Source organism: Callorhinus ursinus, unplaced genomic scaffold (genome assembly GCF_003265705.2).
Source record: "Callorhinus ursinus isolate GAN/ISIS: 27379988/994484 unplaced genomic scaffold, GSC_fseal_2.0 scaffold43, whole genome shotgun sequence".
Lineage (NCBI taxonomy): Eukaryota > Metazoa > Chordata > Mammalia > Carnivora > Otariidae > Callorhinus > Callorhinus ursinus.
In genome coordinates this window covers 5985923-6005147 of record NW_027397105.1, presented here as the reverse complement: position 1 = coordinate 6005147, position 19225 = coordinate 5985923, and the positions used below count along the sequence as shown (strand labels likewise).

Here is a 19225-nt window from a genome sequence, read left to right as displayed (position 1 = left end):
GGCTGATGTCAAAGAAATTACTGCCTGTGTTCTCTTCTAGGATTTTTATGGTTTCAGGTCTCACATTTAGGTCTTTAATCCATTTTTGAGTTAATTTTTGTATGGTATTAGAAAGTGGTCCATTTTCATTTTTTGGCATGTGTCTGTCCAGTTTTCCCAACACTGTTGAAGAGACTGTCTTTTCCCCATTGTATATTCTTGCCTCCTTAGTCGTAGATTAATTGACCATATAATTATGGGTTTATTTTGGGCTCTCTGTTCTGTTCGATTGATCTATGTATCTTTTTTTGTTCTAGTACCATACTGTTTTCATTCCTACAGTTTTGGAGTATACCTTGAAATCTGGGATGGTAATACCTCCAGTTTTGTTCTTTCTCAGGATTGCTTTGATTATTTGGGGTCTTTTGGGGCTCCATATAAATTTTAGGGTAATTTGTTCTAGTTCTGTGAAAAATGCGGTTGGTAATTTGATAGGGATTGCATTGAATCTGTAGATTGCTTTGGGTTGTGTGGACATTTTAACAATATTGGTTCTCCCAGTCCATGAGCATGGAATATCTTTCCATTTGTTTATGTGATCTCCACTTTCTTTCATCAGTGTCCTGTAGTTTTCAGAGTATAGGTCTTTCACCTCCTTGGCTAAGTTTATTCCTAGTTTTTTTTTTTTCTTTTTGTTGCAATTGTAAATAGAATTGTTTTCTTCACTTAATCCTAGCCAAAAGGCCAAGAAGCAATTAGAATTGTTTTCTTATTTCTTTCTGCTCCTTCATTATTAGTGTATTGAAACAGTATGAACAGGCTTTTGTATCCTGCAACTTTACTGAATTCATTTTTTACTTCTAATAGTTTTTTTGGTGGAGTCTCTAGGGCTTTCTGTGTATAATATGTTTTTTTGCAAATAGTGACAGTTTAACTTCCTTACCAATTTGGATGCGTTCTATTTCTTTTTCTTTCTTTTTTTTTTTTTTTTGGTCTCATTGCTGTGTTTAGGCCTTACAGAATTAGGTTGAATAACAGTGGTGAGAGTGAGCCTACAGTCTTGTTCCTGATCTTAAGAGGAAAAGCTTTTCAGTGTTTCACTGTTGAGTATGATTGTTAGTTGTGAGTTTTTAATATATGGTCTTTATTATGTTGAAGTATGTTCCCTCTAAACCCACCTGTTGAGAGTTTTTATCATAAATGGATATTGAATTTTGTCAAATGCTTTTCTGTATCTATTTAAATGATCATGTTTTTAATCCTTTCTCTTGTTAAAATGGTGTTTCACATTGATTGATTTGTGAATATTGAACCACCCTTGCATCCCCGGAATAAATCGTGGTGAATGATTTATATAATGTATTGTTGAATTAGATTTGCTAATATTTTGCTCAGGATTTTTGAATCTATGTTCATCAGAGATACTGACCTGTTGTTTTCTTTTTGTGTGTGTGTCTCTGCCTGGTTTTGGTATCAGGGTAATGCCATACTAGCTTTATAAATGATTGATCTACTACTTTTATATTTGCTTTGACTCATGAAATTTAAAAAGTAATTTTCTTATTTCTAATTATGGCCTTTTCTGCTTAAAAAGTCTCTTTACCATTTCTTGTATGGCTGGTTTAATGGTGATGAACTCCTTTAACTTTTGTTTGAGAACTCTCTTTAAATTCTGAATGGTAACATTATTAGGTAGAGTATGCTTGGTGTAGGTTTTTTACTTTCAGTACTTTGACTTTATCATGCCAGTCCCTTCTGGCTTGTAAGATTTTCTTTTCTCTTTTAAGAGAGAGAGTGCAGGGTATGAGAGGGAGAGGGAAAGATCCTTAAGGAGGCTCCATGCTCAGTGCAGAGCCTGACGTGGGCCTTGATCCCACGACCCTGAGATCATGACCTGAGCCAAAATCAAGAGTCAGACACTTAACTGACTGAGCCACCCAGGTGCACCCTGGCTTGTAAAATTTCTGCTAAAAACTCAGCTGATAGCCTCATGGGGTTTCCCTTGTATATAACGTTGCTTCTCTTTTGACACTTTTTAGATGCTCCCTTTATTTTTAATCTTTGACATTATTATATGTCTTGGTTTGGACCATTCTTGAGTTCATCTTGTTTGGGACTTTTTGTGGTTCCTGGACCTGGATGTCTGTTTTCTTCCACAGGTTAGGGGAGTTTTCAGCTATTATTTCTTCAAATAAATTTCCTGCCCCTTCTCTCTCTTCTTCTGGTGGATTAATCTGCTCCTGGTCCCTCACTATTATCCCTCCCCACTGTATGTAGGCCCTCTATCCTTTGTTGTGCAGAAGCTGTTTACTCAGCCTTCACTTCCTTTTCAGGAGGAACTGTTCTATATATAGGTGTAGACTCGGTGTGACCGTGGAGGGGTTGAGTTCAGGGTCTACTTACATCACCATCTCAGACTCTCCCCTCCTCCTCCCATATTTTGGGGTTGGTTTGTTGGTGACAAATTCCGTTACGATTTTCCTTCATCAGAAAATGTCTTGATTTCCCCTTCATTCCTAAAATATTTTCTCTGGATATAGGATCATACTCTGTGTGATACCTCACAGGAGGGCTATAGCATAAGGAAGTCTGCATATGGATTTCTCCTGACTCTGCCTGTGACTTTTTCCTTCATGATCCAGCTGTGTGTGTATTCTTACTGTCCCATTATAACAATCTCAGTCATATGTATAACTGTATGCTAAGATCCAGCCTTCAATTGAGGGAGTGATCTGGGGACAGGCTCCCAACACAACAGCATATTATTACATCTTGTTTATCTGTTCTGACAGTTCTAATCAGTACTTTGGACGCTTGGACTATTTATATTTAATGTAATTATCAATATGACAGAGTTTAAATCTACCAATTTTTTTTTAATTTATTTTAGTGGTTGCCCTAGGGCAGGGGTTGGCAAATTTTCTGTAGAGTGTCACATAATAAATACTGCAGGCTTTGCAAGCCACACGATATCTGTTGCAGCTGCTCACCTCGTCAGTTGTAACACAAAAGCAGCTATAAACAACGTGTAAATTAATGGCTGGCCATGTTCCAGTAAATGTTTCCTTACAGAAACAGGTTGTGGGCTGGATTTGGCCTGCAGGCCAGTAGTTTGCTGACCCCACCTCTAGGATTTACAGTATATGTCTTTAAGTTACCACAGTTTACCTTCAAATAATATGCCACATCGCGTACAGCATATTAATTGTGTCTTCCCCTCTTATCTTTTATGCTATTGTTGACATTCATTTGGTTCTACATATGTTATAAAGCCCATAGTAATTACTATTTTTGTTTTAAAAAGTTAATTATTTTTTACGATTTTTAAGTGATAAAAAATGTCTTTAATACAACTCACATATTTACCATCTATGGAGACAGTTGTTACTTTGTGTAGATCCTGATTTCTTTATAGTATCATTTTCTTTCTGTCTGAAGAATTTCTTTTAACATTCTTATATTTTAGGCCTACTGGACATGAGTTCTTTCAGTTGTCTGAGAACATGCTTATAGGCATACCTCAGAGATACTGTGGGTTCCGTTCTAGACCACTGCAAGAAACTGTATATTGCAATAAGGCGAGTCAAATGAATGTTCTGGTTTTCCAGTGCATGTGAAGTTATGTTTACATTATACTGTAATCTACTAAGTGTGTAATAGCATTATGTCTAAAAAAACAATGTACAGGGGCGCCTGGGTGGCTCAGTCGTTAAGCAGGTTGGAATCAAGTTCTTCCAAACTCCTCCTGTTCATGTTGGTATTTTGACCTCTTCCCATGAATCACACATGTTCTTGATGGCATCTAGGATGGTGAATCCTCTCCAAAGGTTATCAATTTACTTTGTCCACATGCATCAGAGGAATCACACAATCTACGGCAGCAAGAGCCTTACGAAATGTATTTCTTAAATAGTAAGATTCGAAAGTTGAAATGACTCCTTGATCCATGGGCTACAGAATGGATGTTGTGTTAGCTGGAGTGAAAACAACATAAATCTCACTGTCCATCTCCATCAGAGCTCTTGGGTGACCAGGTGCATTGCCAACAAGCAGTAATATTTTGAAAGGCGTCTTTCTGAGCAGTGGACTTAAAATATTCAGTAAACCATGTTGTAAACAGATGTGCTGTCATCCAGGCTTTGTTGTTCCAATGATAGAGCAAAGGCAGAGTAGATTTAGCATCATGCCAAAGGGCCCTAAGTTTCTCAGAATGGTAAATGAGCATCGGCTTTAACTTAAAGTCACCAGCTGCATGAGCCCCTAACAAGAGAGTCAGCCTGTCCTTTGAAGCTTTGAAGCCAGGCATTGACTTCTCCTCTGCAGCTATGAAAGTTCTAGATGGCATCTTCTTCCAATAGAAAGCTGTTTCATCTACATTGAAAATCTGTTGCTGAGTGTAGCCACCTTCATTAGTTATCTTAGCTCCATCTTCTGGAGGACTTACTGCAGCTTCTACATCAGCACTTTCTGCTTGACCTTGCACTTTTATGTCATGGAGACGGCTTCTTTCCTTAAACCTCCTGAACCAACCTTTGCTAGCTTCAGACTTTTCTTCTGCGGCTTCCTCACCTCTCTCCACTTTCATGGAATTGAAGAGCGTTAGGGCCTTGCTCTGGATTAGGCTTTTGCTTAGGGGAATGTTGGGGCTGGCTTGACCTTCTATCTAGACCACTAAAACTTTCTCCCTATCAGCAATAAGGCTGTTTTACTTTCTTATCATTTGTGTGTTCACTGGAGAAGCAGTTTAATTTCCTTTAAGAACTTTTCCTCTGCATTCACAGCTTAGCTAACCATTTGGTATAAGGGACCTAGCTTTTGGCCTCTCTTGGCTTTCAACATGCCTTCCTCACTAAGCTTAATCATTTCCAGCTTTTGATTTCAAGTGAGAGACGTGTGACTCTTCCTTTCACTTGAACACTTAGGAGCTGTTTTAGGGTTATTAATTGGCCTAATTTCAATACTGTTGTGTCCCAGGGAAGAGGGAGCCAAATGGAGAAGGTGAGAGATAGAGGGAGGCTGGTCAGTGGTGCAGTCAGAACACATAAACATTTATCAAGTTTGCTGTTTTAAATGGGCATGGTTGGGGCACCTGGGTGGCTCAGTTAAGGGTCTCCCTTTGATTCAGGTCATGATCCCAGGGTCTTGGGATTGAGCGTTGTGTTGGGCTCCCTGCCCAGCAGGGCGTCTGCTTCTCCCTCTGCCTCTCCCCCTGGCTTGTGTTCTCTCTCTCTAATAAATAAAAAATATTTTAAAAAATGGGCATGGTTTGTACACTCCAAAGCAATTACAACAATATCAAAGATCACTGATCACAGATAACCATAATAATAATGGAAAAAGTTTGAAATATTGTGAGAATTACCAAAATGTGACACAGAGAAACAAAGTGAGCAAATGTTGTTGGAAAAAATGAGACCTATAGACCTGCTCGATGCAGGGTTGCCACAATCCTTCTATTTGTAAAAAACAAAACAAAAAAACAGTATCTGTGAAGCTCAGTAGAGTGAAATGCAACAAAATGAGGTATGCCTGTATTTAGTTTTCTTTTTTGAAAGTTTGTTTGTTTTTTGTTTTTGTTGTGGCTACTCAAAGAGTTCTGGGTTTATCGTTTTCTTCTTTTTAAAGATTTATTTATTAGAGAGCGAGAGCGGGGAGGAGGGGCAGAAGGAGACAGAGAACCTCCAGGAGAATTCCCACTGAGCAAGAAGCCTACCACGGTGCTCAATCCCATGACCCTGAGACCATGACCTGAGCTGAAATCAAGAGTCAAACACCCAACTGACTAAGCCACCCTGGCACCCCTATCATTTTCTTTTTGGTGCTTTTCCTTTAGTATTCATGATATCTCTCCACTGTCTCCACCTTGCATAGCTCCCTGCGAGAAGTCTGCTGTCATTTCTCTCTTTGCTCCTTTGCATATTCTCCACCCCCACTCCCGCCTTGCCCCTCATCCTGCCTGCTTTACCCTGGGGTTTCACCAACTTCATCATGAGGTAACTTTACATAGTTTTCATTAGGTATATTCTGCATGGGGTGTGTTGAGCTTCTTGTGCCTGTGGATTTGTTTTTGACAGATTTGCAAAACCATGGCCCTTATTTAAGTATTTTTTTTTTTGACTCTCTCCCTCACCTCCATCTTCCTGGGACTCCAGTTACATGTGTTAGACCGCTAGATATTATCCCACAGGTCCCTGATGTGCTATTTACTTTTTTTCAGTATTTTTTTTCCTTCACTTTGGGTAGTTTCTTTTGCTATGTTTTCATCAGCTGTAAATCTTCCAAAGGTCTCATTTTTCATTTGGCTATTGCATTTTCCATCTCTGTACGTTCTTTTTATATGTTCCATTTGTACTTCATCACGTTTGTATTTTCTTCTGTCTCCTTCAACAGACACAGCAAACTCAGGATGGTGTCCTAACCACCCTGCCTGCGAATTCCATCATCCTTGCCATTTTTGGTGCCATTTCAACTGATCCAGTCTTCTCCTGGATATGGGTCATATATTCCCGCTTCTTTACATGTCTGTAATTTGTTTAGTGCATGTCAGACACTATGAATTTTACATTTTTGAGTGCTGGATTTTGTTGTATTCCTTTAAATAGTGCTGAAAAGAATTTTTAAAGATTTTATTTATTTATTTATTTATTTGACAGAGAGAGAGAGAGAGAGAGTACAAGCAGGGTAAGCATCAGAGGGAGGGGGAGAAGCAGGCTCCCCGCTGAGCAGGAAGCCCTATGCAGGGCTCGATCCTAGGACTCTGGGACCATGACCCGAGCCAAAGGCAGACGCCCAATGACTGAGCCACCCAGGTGCCCCGGGAAAGAATTTTTTTTGCCTGCAGTTAATTTACTTGAACTCAGTGGATCTGTTGGCAGCTTTAATTTCATCTTTGCTGTTGGGGGAGTACAGACTAGCTTTCAGTCTTAGTCTGGGTCCAATTTAGTCCTTTTACTAAGTTGATACCTTTCTGAGAATCTTCCCTGAAACTTTGTTTTTTAATTTCTCTGTATGCCAGCTAGTGGGAACTATTCCCAGCTCTGTGTGAGCTCTGCGGATTGTTCTCTCTGCTCCTGTGTCATGGTTCCTTCCCAGCCTTGGGTAGTTTTTTTCTCACTCATGTACAGAGCAGTAGCCAGCCAGAGTCTCGGTCCCTCTGCGGACGTCTGAGGCTTTTTGTCTGGGCAGCTCCCTGCCGTAGGCACTCTGCCCTACACACCCCACTACCTTGGCCTTTCTGAGCTCTGCTCTGTGTGTCCTCAGTTCAGTTGAACTGTGGGGCTCTTTCCTGAGCAGTAGCCCGATTTCCATAGTAAGTCTGTACAACGAAGGGATCGCCTCTCTTCTTCCCTTTCTGCCAAGTATCACAGTCGTGTCATACACATTTGTCCGAATCCCTGGAATGTACACCATCAAGAGTGAGCCCCAATGTAAACTATGGACTGTGGGTGATTGTGGTAAGTTACTGTAGGCTCCTCAGTTGTAACAAGTGCACCACTGTGCTGGGAGACGTGGATAGTGGGGCAGGCTCTGTGGGAGGGCAGGGAGGATGTGGGAAATCTCTCTATGTTCCTCTTGATTTTGTTGTGAACCTAAAAACTCTAAAAAAATGAAATCTTAAAATATATGCCATACTTAATTTTTAACAGCATTTGGACTTCTGAATTCATTTTGATAGAGGAGCGTAAAATGTGTAACTTGGCTTTCTTAAAAATTTCTCACATCTGCTTAAAATATGATGTTAATTTATTCTGACCACGATTTTGCATTTGCTAATTGAATGTGGGAGTGAAAGAAACTTCAAGAATGTACTGTCTCTGAGATTTTGCCAGTTTGAGAGTGAAGAACAATTCCGGAAAAGAGGAAACCATTGGATCCTCTGTATCACTGATTAATATCTGTACTTGCTTGCAGGTCAAGAGTCAGAAGAAAACTTACCAAGAAAACACTGAATCCCTGTCTTAGGAATTTGCTGCATTTCAGGGTCCTGTGACTTGCTTGCTGAATGTCAGCATGGCAGGTGAATCTAGAACTAAAGGCTGGGGTCGGTGGGGAGCCCTTATCATAGATACAAAGGCTAGCTGGCTCTGACCTTAACCACTTTATTCATCCCTATAAAGACATGCTTTCATAATCTTGAGTAAAAACCTTATTTTTCCTATAGGTCTTCATTCTTTGAAGTCAGTGAGCTATTATTAGTTTTTTTTTTTAAATAAAAAAGCTCAGGTTCCTAGGCTGCAATCTAAGGACTCCAACCTCCAGAGGGCCAGGAACGTCCATTTGGAAAGGGCACTCCTGATGGGTCTGAAGCAGCTGGTGCCCTGGGCTCACAAGGGGGTCAGCAACACCCATGTTCTCCTCCTCGAGGGACTGCAGGCTGCACCCTGTCCTGACGGTCAGTTCCTATCTGCTTTTTCTTCCCTGTGAAACTGGTCTTTGCAACCAGCTTTCATTTTTCTGGAGCAGGGGAGGGGATGGGGAGGGCAGTGGGAATGATACGGGCCATGCCCCTCAGCTTCCAGACCGAGAGTGACCGCAGTCCATCCAGCTGGGTCTTCTGACAGAGCGCTGGAAGCCCTGAAGGCATGTGGGCCAGGGTGGCTGTCTGGTGAGTGGTGACTGTAAGCCGTCCAAGGGTCAAAGCAAGGCCCTATCAGAACTGCACTATCAAGTCAGCACACAATGGATCAGAGTAAAGAGCTGGAGTAGTTCTCCAAGTCAGCAAGCTGGACTTCAAGTTTGAGCATCCTTCACGTATTTAGAAACAGGTTTTGTGAATTAGCCACCGGAAGCTTGGGGAAAAAAATTAGTCTGATGTCCTAAAACATCTGAATAATCAAAAACGATTCCTGGGGTGCCTGGGTGGCTCAGTCAGCTAAGTGTCTGACTTCAGTTCAGGTCATGATCTTGGGGTCTTACGATTGAGTAGTGGGGAGTCTGCTTGTCCCTGTCTCTCTGTCTCTCCCCTTGTTTGTGCTCTCTTTTCATATATGGCCTTTATTATGTTGAGGAAGGTTCCTGCAACCCTACTTTGTGGAGGGGTTTTTTTTTTTTTATCATGAATGGATGTTGTACTTTGTCAAGTGCTTTTTCTGCATCTATTGAAACAATCATGTGGTTTTTATCCTTTCTCTTATTTATGTGATATGTCATGTGGATTGATTTGTGAATATTGAAACACTCCATCTCAGGGATAAATCACACTTGATTGTGGTGAATGACTTATTTAATGCATAGTTGGATTCAGTTTTCTAGTATTTTGTTGAGAATTTTTGCATCTATGTTCATCAGAGATACTGGCCTATAGTTCTGTTTTTATGTAGTGTCTTTAATCTGGTTTTGGTATCAGGGTAATGCCAGCCAAATAGAGTGAATTTGGAGGTTTTCCTCCGTCTTCTATTTTTTGGAATAGTTTGAGAAGAATAGGTATTAACTCTTCTTTAATGTTTGGTAGAATTCACCTGTGAAGCCATCTGGTCTTTTGTGTTTTGGGGAGTTTTTTGATTAGTGATTCAATTTCATTGCTGGCAATTGGTCTGTTCAAATTATCTATTTCTTCCTGATTCAGTTTTGGGGGTTATATATACTTTTAGGAATTTATCCATTACTCCTAGGTTTTCCAGTTTGTTGGCATATAATCTTTCATAATCTCTAGCAATCCTTTGTATTATTGCAGTGTTGGTTTTTACTTCTTGTCTTTAATTTCTGATTTTGTTTGAGCCTCTTTTCTCTCTCTCAAGAGAGCGAGCGTGCATGAGTGGGCTGGGGAGGAGGAGAGGGAGAGAGAAAGAATCTTGGCATGGAGCCTGATGTGGGGCTTGATCCCATGACCCTGAGATCATGACCCGAGCTGAAATCAAGAGTTGGATGCTGGGGACACCTGGGTGGCTCAGTTGGTTAAGCGTCTACCTTCGGTTTGGGTTGTGATCCTGGGGTCCTGGGATTGAGTCCCATGTCAGGCTCCATGCTCAGCAGGGAGCCTGCTTCTCCCTCTGCCTCTCCCTGCTGCTCCTGTTCTTTCTCTGACAAATAAATAAATAAAATCTTAAAAAAAAAAAAAAAGTTGGATGCTCAACCGACTGAGCCACCCAGGCACCCCCACCTTGCTCTCTTTTTCTTAAATGAGTCTGCCAAAGGTTTATCAATTTGTTGATCTTTTAAAAAAAACCAGCTCCAAGTTTCATCGATCTGTTCTATTGTTTTTTGTTTTTCGCTTTGTTTTGTTTTAGTTTCTATTTCATTTATTTCTCCTCTAATCTTTATTATTTCCTTCTTTCTACTGATTTATGCTCCTTTAGGTGTAAGGATAGATTGTTTGAGATGTTTCTTGCTTCTTGAGGTAGGCCTGTATTGCTATAAACTTCCCACTTTGAATTGCCTTTGCTGCATTCCAGAGCTTTTGGATTGTTTGTGTTTTCATTTGCATTTGTCTCCATGTAATTTTTTTTAAAGATTTTATTTATTTGAGAGAGGGAAAGAGAGAGTGCGAACGCATGAGCAGGGGGAGGGGTGGAGAGAAAAGCAGACTCCCCACTGAGCAGGGAGCCTGACGTGGGGCTCGATCCCAGGACCCTGAGATCATGACCTGAGCTGAAGGCAGACGCTTAACCAGCTGAGCCAGCCAGGCACCCGTCTCCATGTATTTTTTGACTTCTTTGATTTCTTGGTTGGCCAATTCATTGTTTAGTAGCATGTTATTTAACCTCCATGTGTTCTTTCCAGATTTTTTTCTTGTGGTCGATTTTTTTGTAGTGTTGTGGTGTAGTTTTGTAGTGTTGTAGTCAGAAAAGACGCATGGTGTATGACTTCAATCTTTCTAAATTTGCTGAGATTTGTTTTGCGGTCTAATACGTAATCCATCCTGGAGAATGTTCCATGTGCATTTGAAAAGAATGTGTATTCTGTTGTTTTAGGATGGAATGTTCTGAACATATCTGTTAAATCCATCGGCTCCAATGTGTCATTCAAAGCCATGGTTTCCTTGTTGACTTTCTGTTTGGATGATCTCTCCATTGATGTAAGTGGGGAGTTAAAGACCCATACTATTATTTTATTACTGTTGATTACTTTATTATTAACTGTTTTAAGTATTTGGGTGCCCCCACGTTGAGTGCATAAATATTTACAGTTGTTGGGGCGCCTGAGTGGCTCAGTCATTTAAGCGTCTGCCTTCGGCTCAGGTCATGATCCCAGGGTCCTGGGGTCGAGTCCCGCATCGGGATCCCTGCTCCCCTGCTGTGCGCTTGCTTGCTCCCTAACAAATAAAATCTTTAAAAAATATTTACAATTGTTACATCTTCTTGTTGGATCAACCCTTTATGATTATGAAGTGTCCTTCTTTGTCTCTCTTTAGTCTGTTTCAAAGTCTAATTTGTCTAAGTATTGCTACCCCACCTTTCTTTTCACATCCATTTTCCGGATAAATGTTTCTCCATCCCTTTGTTTTCATTCTGCATCTGTCTTTAGGTCTGAAATGAGTCTCTTGTAGGCAACAAATAGATGGGTCTTATTTTCTTATTTACTCTGTCACTCTGTGTCTTTTGATTGGAGGGTTTAGTCCATTTATATTCAAAGAATTATTCATAGGTATGTATGTATGTATTGCCATTTTGTTACTTGTTTTATGATTGTATTTATAGTCTCTGTTCCTTTCTTCCCTTGCTCTCTCACTGTAAGTTGGCTTTCTTTAGTTACCTGTTTGGATTCCTTTCTCTTTATTTTTTGCATATCTATTACTGTTTTGACTTGAAGGTACCATTAGGTTGGTGTATAACATCTTCTGCATATAGCAGTCTATAGGAAGTTAATGGTTGCTTAAGTTTGAAATCTAGAAGCACTAAATTTTTACTCCTTTGTCCCCCATATTTTAGGTATGTGGTGTCATAATTTATATTCTTTTATCTTGTGAATCCCTTGAATGATTTTTATAGATACAGGTAATTTTACTGCCTTTGTGCTTCCTCCTTTTCTTCGTCCTGCTTATGGTCCTTCCTTTCTACCCAAAGAGTCCCCTTTAACATTTCTTGTAAGGCTGGTTTAGTGGTGACGAATTCCTTTTTGTCTGGAAAACTCTCTCTCTCTCTCTTTCTGTTCTGAGTAACAGCCTTACTGAAGAGTATTCTTGGCTACAGATTTTTTCCTTTCAGCACGTTGAATATATTGTGTCACTGTCTTCTGGTCTGCAAAGTTCTTGCTGAAAAATCCACTCATAGCCTTAGGGGGTTTCCCTTTTATATAACTGCTTTCTTTTGCTCCTTCTAAAATTCTCTTTATCACTACTTTTTGTTGTGTGTCTTGGTGTGGACCTTCTTGGGTTGATTTTGTTGGGATTTCTGTTTTCTTTCCCAGATTCAGAAAGTTTTCAGCTATTATTTCTTCAAATAATTTTTCTACCCCCTTTTCTCTCTCTCCTCCTTCTGGGAGCCCTACCTTCTTGAATGTTATTATGCTTGATGGTGTCGCTGAATTCCCTAAGTCTTTTCTCATTTTGTGTAATTTTTTTCTCTCACCTGCTCAATGACTTTCCATTACCTGTGTTCTGGTTCATTAATTCATTCCTCTACTTCTTTCCTCCCATTTATTCCCTCTAGGGTATTTTTAATGTCATTTATTGTGTTCTTCATCTCTGATTAGTTCTTTTTTATCTCATCGGTAAGGGTCCCACTGATGTCCTCCATTTTTCCTCAAGTCCAGTGAGTATCTTTGATCATTACTTTAAATTCTCTATCAGGCATATGACTTGTATCCATTTCACTTAGGTCTCTTGCTGCTGTTCTTTCATTTGGGACATATTCCTCTGTGTCCTCATTTTATCTGTTTGTGTCTGTTTCTCAGTGTTAGGAAAGTCAGCTGCATCTCCTGCTCTTGGAAATAGTGCCCTGTTTGCTGGAACCTAGCACTTCAGGGGTGTCTCCTGTGTGTGTGATGTGTGCCTTCCTGTTGGGGCTGAGCCACTCTTTCCTTCAGTCCGGTCATCTGCAGTGGCTCTCTTCACCTGTTGTGGGCAGGGTTTGGTCCATGTCCTGTTAGTGGGCCAGTCTGGGGCCACTGTGGGTTTGAGTTGTCAGACCAGGCATTTGCCAGAGATGTAGTGGCAGCAAACTGCAGGGTGTTTTTCCTGTATTGTCCCCTGAGCAGCTTTCATTGTTGGGTGGGGCTGCCGTGTGCAGGTGCGCGCGCGCGCGTGCGTGCGTGCGTGCGTGTGTGTGTGTGTGGTTGTTCCCCCCCCCCCACCTCCCAAGGCAGAAGTCACTTGTGAGTGGTGCTGGCCCAGACATGGAGCTGCTTGCACACTGCGAGCTTTGAGTTACCACTTTGGATGGGCTCTGGCCCGGAGTGTATGGAGGGGGGCAGCTCCGCGATGCGTGTGGGGTGTGCAGCGCTGGCAAGGTTTGTGCGTTGGTTCTCTAGGGAGGGGACCTGCCGCTGCCCTGGGGATTAAGGCCAGCTGGGTTGGAGGGGGTGGATCTGCAAAGTGTGTGAGCTGGGGCGGGGGGGGGGGGGACGTGGTCTTAGAAGATTTGCACTGGGCTTCTGGAGGAGGGAACCCACAGCATCAGGCTGGAGGCATGGGGCGCAGTGGAAGCATGTGGTTCTCACCGGTGGTGGTGTGGTTATGCTGGAGGGCAGGGGAAGGGAAATGGCTCCTGGCAGCTCCTTTGTTCCTGGAGGAGTCTCCCTAGCATCTCTGCCCCTCCAGACTTGCTCTGAGATCAGTAACTAACTGTCCCTCCCCGATGCCCCAGGCATTTTTCAAACTGCTGCTCTATGTGGTATCTGCACAGGCCCTTCATTCATTGTGCTGCCTCTTTAAGGGCGGGGACTCCGTTTCCTCTAGGCCTCTGGCTCTCCCAGAGCTGAGCCTGCTGCTCTGTAAAATTCTAGGTTTAAGTCGCGCTGGTCATATGAACTCATGTAATTTGGCCTCTCTGGTTTTCAGAGCCGGGTGTTACGGGGATCCGTCCTCCCTGTGAGGACTCCTTGGCTGATGGTCTGTCTCTCCCCTTCTGTCTGTAGCTGCCTGCCTCCCATGGATGGCCACAGTTGCTGTAGCTCCACACTGTGTCTTCACCCTTCCCACCCTCTTTGCTGTGGCCTCTTTAGCTTTAGTTGTGGAGTCCGTTCTGCCAGTCTTCGAGTCATTTTCTGGGTTAGTTACAATGACGTGTTACCTTGTATCTGTGGGCGAGGTGAGCTTAGGGCCCTCCTACTCCACCATCTTCCCAACCTCTTTCCTAAACATGGTGTTTAATTTATGCTTACAGAACTAGTCACATTTTAAGTGCTAACCTATCGTTGGCTGCTACTGTAGACGGCAAAGGTCTAGGAATTTAGCTTCTCATAGAATTTATCTACCTAGGCAGAGGATTTTCTGGGCCCACTGCCATGAGTATATGGCCCTTTGAAAGTTATACCTAGTTAATATAGAGAAACAAATTGGCCTTTAGGAGTTTTGTACATCAGGGTTTTGTGCATTTGGTTAGTGGGACTCAGGACCTTTGGCCAGTCAGCTTGGATACTCGCAGAACCTGTCTTCATTGTGTAAGGCTAGGAGCCAGATGTCTTACTGTGGTGAATTTCTCTGTGGGAACATGGTTATGACAAACTGACCTCTCTTTGGTGCTTACCCTATCTTCCTCTACCACTTTTGTGTGCTTTGAGCTCCTACAGTCCTCGAGCTTAGCATTACTGTGCCTCTCAGTTCAGCTGATACTTTGTGGGTGGTAGCCTTATGGTTTCCCATCCAGCCAATTACGAATGGATACAAATAAAAGTTTATCATAAATGCTAAGAGTATTGACTTCATGATTTAAAAAAGACCTCTCCTGACTTTGGTGTCCCATCTGGGCAGAGCGTTTGGGTTTGTCTGTCTGGTGTGCTGGGTAGTGTGAGTTGCCCTCTGTCCTCTGTGACTGTTCAGGAGAACCTCAGTCCGAATGTGTCAGACACTGCGCAGTGGGGCCGTCCTGTGGACCCTCCCGTTCAGGTCGCTCCTGTCTCTGCTGCCTTTCCTTTCTCTCTCCCCTAGGCTTAAACACTCTCCCTTCCCTGAACTCGGCTGCCGTCCCCTGGCACGCTCCTTTTCCATCTTTTCCCTCCACCTGCTTGTCTTAACACTGTGCTTCACAAACGGCCCATCACCAGAATCACCTGGCTACTGCTTAAAACCCAGCCGCAGCGGTGGGATTGGGACGTGTGCTGTGACAAATCCCCCAGGGGGCCCGACGGCCAGGCCATGAGACTGGGTTTAGATGACAGCATTTTAAAATGCCTGTTCTCCAGCTCCCAGAAGGACCAGGAGAGAAAGGCAACCCACAGCTGTCCTGACTGCCTGTCACACGTCACATTTACTCACCTGAGTGGACCCTCTGCTCTGGTCGAAGCAGGTGACTCAGAGCAGGGTTAGGGCTCCTCTGTCGGCCGTCTGGAAGATTCTTCTCCTCCTCCCACCTGTTGAACTCCCACCCTTTCTCTGCTGGAGCCTCCCCTGATGCCACAGACTTGTTTCTTCCTTTCTTTTCCCACATCTCTCTGTGTGCCCTGTGTTATGATCTGCCTGCCTGCTCGTTCTTCCAAGGCCTCCTTCTGGAGAAGCCTTTCCCCTCTCCATCTCCCTGCACCCTCCAGCGGGGAGTGCTCAGACCTGCCCAAGCTGCTCATGGTCAGCTTTGCTTGAACTAGACTGAGAGCAAAGAGACACTTCCTCACCTGCCCTCTTCATCTACACCCAGGCATGCTCGCGATTCATGCCACCCGACCACGGCCGTGGCTCTTGGACGAAAAATGCACGAATTGGAAGGCGGATGGGTAAACAGACTGTGCCAGTTGCACGGACTCCATAAGCTGAGAGTGCAGCAAACCCGCTCGAGGTCATTACTAGTGGAGACCTGTGTACCGCAGTAATAGAGCTGCATAATGTGACCTGCCAAGTCCTTCTTTACATTTGAGATCGTCCTATGGAATGCTGTATTTCATTTGATTACAAGCTGGACCGTAATTTGGAAACATTACCAAATACTGTCTTCACCATCTCTTTCTGTCTGTCCTTTCTCCTTACTTCCCTCCATGTATACTAGGGAGGAGGAAATTAACAGATTAAAAAAAAGAGGCCCACTAATGTAGAATTTGCAGTCTTGTTCCATAGTTTCTAGGTGACTACTTGTGACAAAACACAGTTGTTTCTCCCGCGCTCACGTAACTCCGAGCTACAAAACTGGGTTCTCACCTTCCCTCTGTCTGGGGCCGCAGTTCTGTTAATGAACGTGCCCGTGTATGCTGACAACAGTCCCCTTCCTCAGCTCCTGAGAGGCAGCAGGACCCCCCGTGTGCCTGTCACAGAGGTGCCCGGTAATCACAGTGCTCCTCTGTGAGGGTCCGGGCCAGGCCCCTGACGTAATTACCTCCTGGCACATCAAGTAAACGTGTTTAGGTAACTGGGGGTAGAAACAGACTCTTCCATTGCTCAAGAGAAATGCAGAGGTTGTGCAGTATCTTGGATCTTTCCTGCAACCTCGGAGTTGTAAAAAGATGACCATTCTTTCCCCTAATGAGGCGATAATAATTATCAGCTAATACTTTGGGGGTACTTACTACACACTAGGGATTGTTCTAAACATTTGATGTAAATGAATTTATTTCATCCTTCCCCAAAGCCTTATGAAGTCGGACCATCATCCCTCTTACAGGTGAAGAAGCTGAGACACAGTGAGATCTAAGCCACTTTAAGGCCTCGAGAGAGGAAGTGACGCTGGGGCCATCTAGTTCTAGAACCTCTACTTTTTTTTTTTTTTTTAAAGATTTTATTCATTTATTTGACAGAGACAGAGAGGAAACACGAGCAGGGGGAGTGGGAGAGGGAGAAGCAGGCTTCCAGCCGAGCAGGGAGCCCGATGTGGGGCTTGATCCCAGGACCCTGGGATCATGACCTGAGCCGAAGGCAGACGCTTAACGACTGAGCCACCCAGGCGCCCCTAGAACCTCTACTTTTATCCAGTGCTCCTTTGCACCCCCACGAAAGCAACTATGTCAGTAGAAGACACCAGGCTGTCAAAATTTTTGTCTAGCTTGCTCCTCAGAGTGTGGTCTCCTTGGGCAGCTCGCATACACTGACCAGCCAGTCTAGCACATTCTAACTTCAGTACGGCTTCAGACTTTATAGAACTTTGGGTCTTGGCCTCCCTGCAGCCCGGCCGCTTCCAGTTTCTGGGAGTGATGCCTTCTCAGGCATTCGGATTGCTCTAGGACAACTCTCCAGCTCCCAGGTCCCCGGTAACCCCTCCTCCCTCTCTGCCCTGGGGGGGTCCAGCTGTGTCCTCTGGCCTTGCCCCTTCCCACCAAGACCCCCCCCCCCACCCCCTACCTTTAAGCCGAGGTCCAGCTCCCTCAGCGAGCGCCGGATCTCCCTGGTGAGGACGTTCATCCGCTCACACTCCTGGAAGGCGACGACGATGTAGGGGGTGCGCTCCTCCACTTTGGCCAGCAGCTCTGGCATGTTAAACTCGTCTGTCACTCGCTCGAGGATTTCTTCCAGGAGGGCCTTGACCTGCCCCGCAATGGGAAACACAGGGTTAAGAAGGACTTCGAACCCTCCAGGACTCCATTCCCCCGTGACACGGAGGTAAAGATGCCAGTCGCCCACCCACGGGCTGACCAGCTGAAGAAGAGAACACAGGTGCCTTTCCAAGAATCGGGAGTTGGGAAAACCCAGAGGCTGGCCTGGTTAGCAGTGGGGATCAAACTGGAAAGGCACAGGATAGCCCAGGGTGGTCATTTGAGACCATAGGAAGCTGCAGTGATGAGCAGCAGTGATGAATACATATAAATTCACACTCTCCATTCTGAGTTTCCGTGAGGCTGCCCTGCACTTTCTGTCCTTGGGTCCTGGAAGAAGCATCCCCATCTATCATATCAACCTCCTCCCAGCCCCACGATGCCTTTCACCACACAGACTGTCAGCCAGTTAGACCAGGGGAGCTGGAACCACCAGGGTGTCTCTCCTGGAAGATGGGAACCGAAGCACTGAGATCCTGGGTTATTCGGGAGCAAGCACTTGGAGGCTGAGTCTGCCATTTTGAGGTAAATGAGTAAGGCCAGGAGGTCTGTCAGCAGAGAAAGAAAAATGGAACAAGTGTGGACATAATAGAACATGTGGCCAGTGGGGAGGGATGGAGGAGGGCGCACACCAGCGAGAGGAAGCCAGCCCTTCCCGGGTCATGAGAGCTTGGCTCCAGGAGCACCTGCTGGGATGGGCATTGTTCCTCATCTCCTATAACAGCTCCCCATCTCTGCTTGTGAAGTCCCCTCCTCCCCATCGTTTTGGGGTGCCATCACGGGCCCCATCCTCCCATGATCTAAGTAGGCCGACCAGATCCTCATCCCCAGGAGCAGAAAAATGTGAATCTCAAGCCTGAGATTCAGGGACAGGAAATGGATGGAGCCACTGACCCAAGTGCCCTGAAAGGACACTCTTCTCTCCCCCTAGGACCCTGGAGCCATTGGGATTTCTGTCCTTTCTCAGGTTGGTTCCTTTGACACAGTGGGCTATTTCTTGCCTGTTTCAGCTAAATTTGCCTCTGTTGCTTGCAACCAAAGACCCTTGGCTCAGTTAATAAAGTTCTGTTATGCGTTAACCATGTGAGTGTGAGCAAGTCAGCTAGGCCTCCATTTTTATCTATAAAAATTTCCAAGAGCATCTTTCTCCACCTGCCCCCTCCCCCCCAACTCCCAGGGCTGATGCAGAGATCAAATTGAGGGAGCTGATGGATGTGGCGGCATCTGAAAGCTATACAGAGCTACAGAAATGATTATTAATATTCACTTTGCCTTGTATTGTTAACACACAATACAGTCTCTAGAAAAAGAGCTGATGTCTGAGAAAGGAAAGTAAAACCTCCACTCCCTGTCAGAAAGGGGTCTCTGGGGCTGTCACAGCAAAAACCAGAACAGAATTTTAATGGTACCTGAGAGGTGCTGCTGGGATAGAAGACAAATGACTAAATTTATATCATGTTTCTATCTCTGGAGCGGAATTTGAAGAAACAGCCCCATATCAGTGAGCGGCCATTCGGACACTGCACAGAGAGATGAAAAGATAGTCTGGAGGCACTGTCCCAAAATACACGGAACATGGAGAAACAGGGTTCTCTTCTGTCTTGATCAGGCTGAGCAGGATTTGGAGACCAGGCCAGAGGACAGGGAGGACAGCCAGGGAAGGGAGCAGGTGCACAGACCTGGAGGAGCCCAGGACGGA

At 44.2% G+C, this 19225-nt stretch overlaps 1 protein-coding gene across 3 annotated transcripts in view; it reads right to left on the bottom strand.

Annotated features, from left to right (window-relative positions):
* LOC141370723 (dynein axonemal heavy chain 9-like) overlaps window positions 1–19225 on the bottom strand; it is a 149762-nt gene that overhangs the window by 14829 nt on the left and 115708 nt on the right. For all 3 annotated transcript variants that reach the window (XM_073881722.1, XM_073881723.1, XM_073881724.1), the window contains one exon: window positions 17336–17518. In XM_073881722.1, the coding sequence (XP_073737823.1) occupies window positions 17336–17518 (183 nt within the window). The remainder of the gene's footprint in view (window positions 1–17335; window positions 17519–19225) is intronic.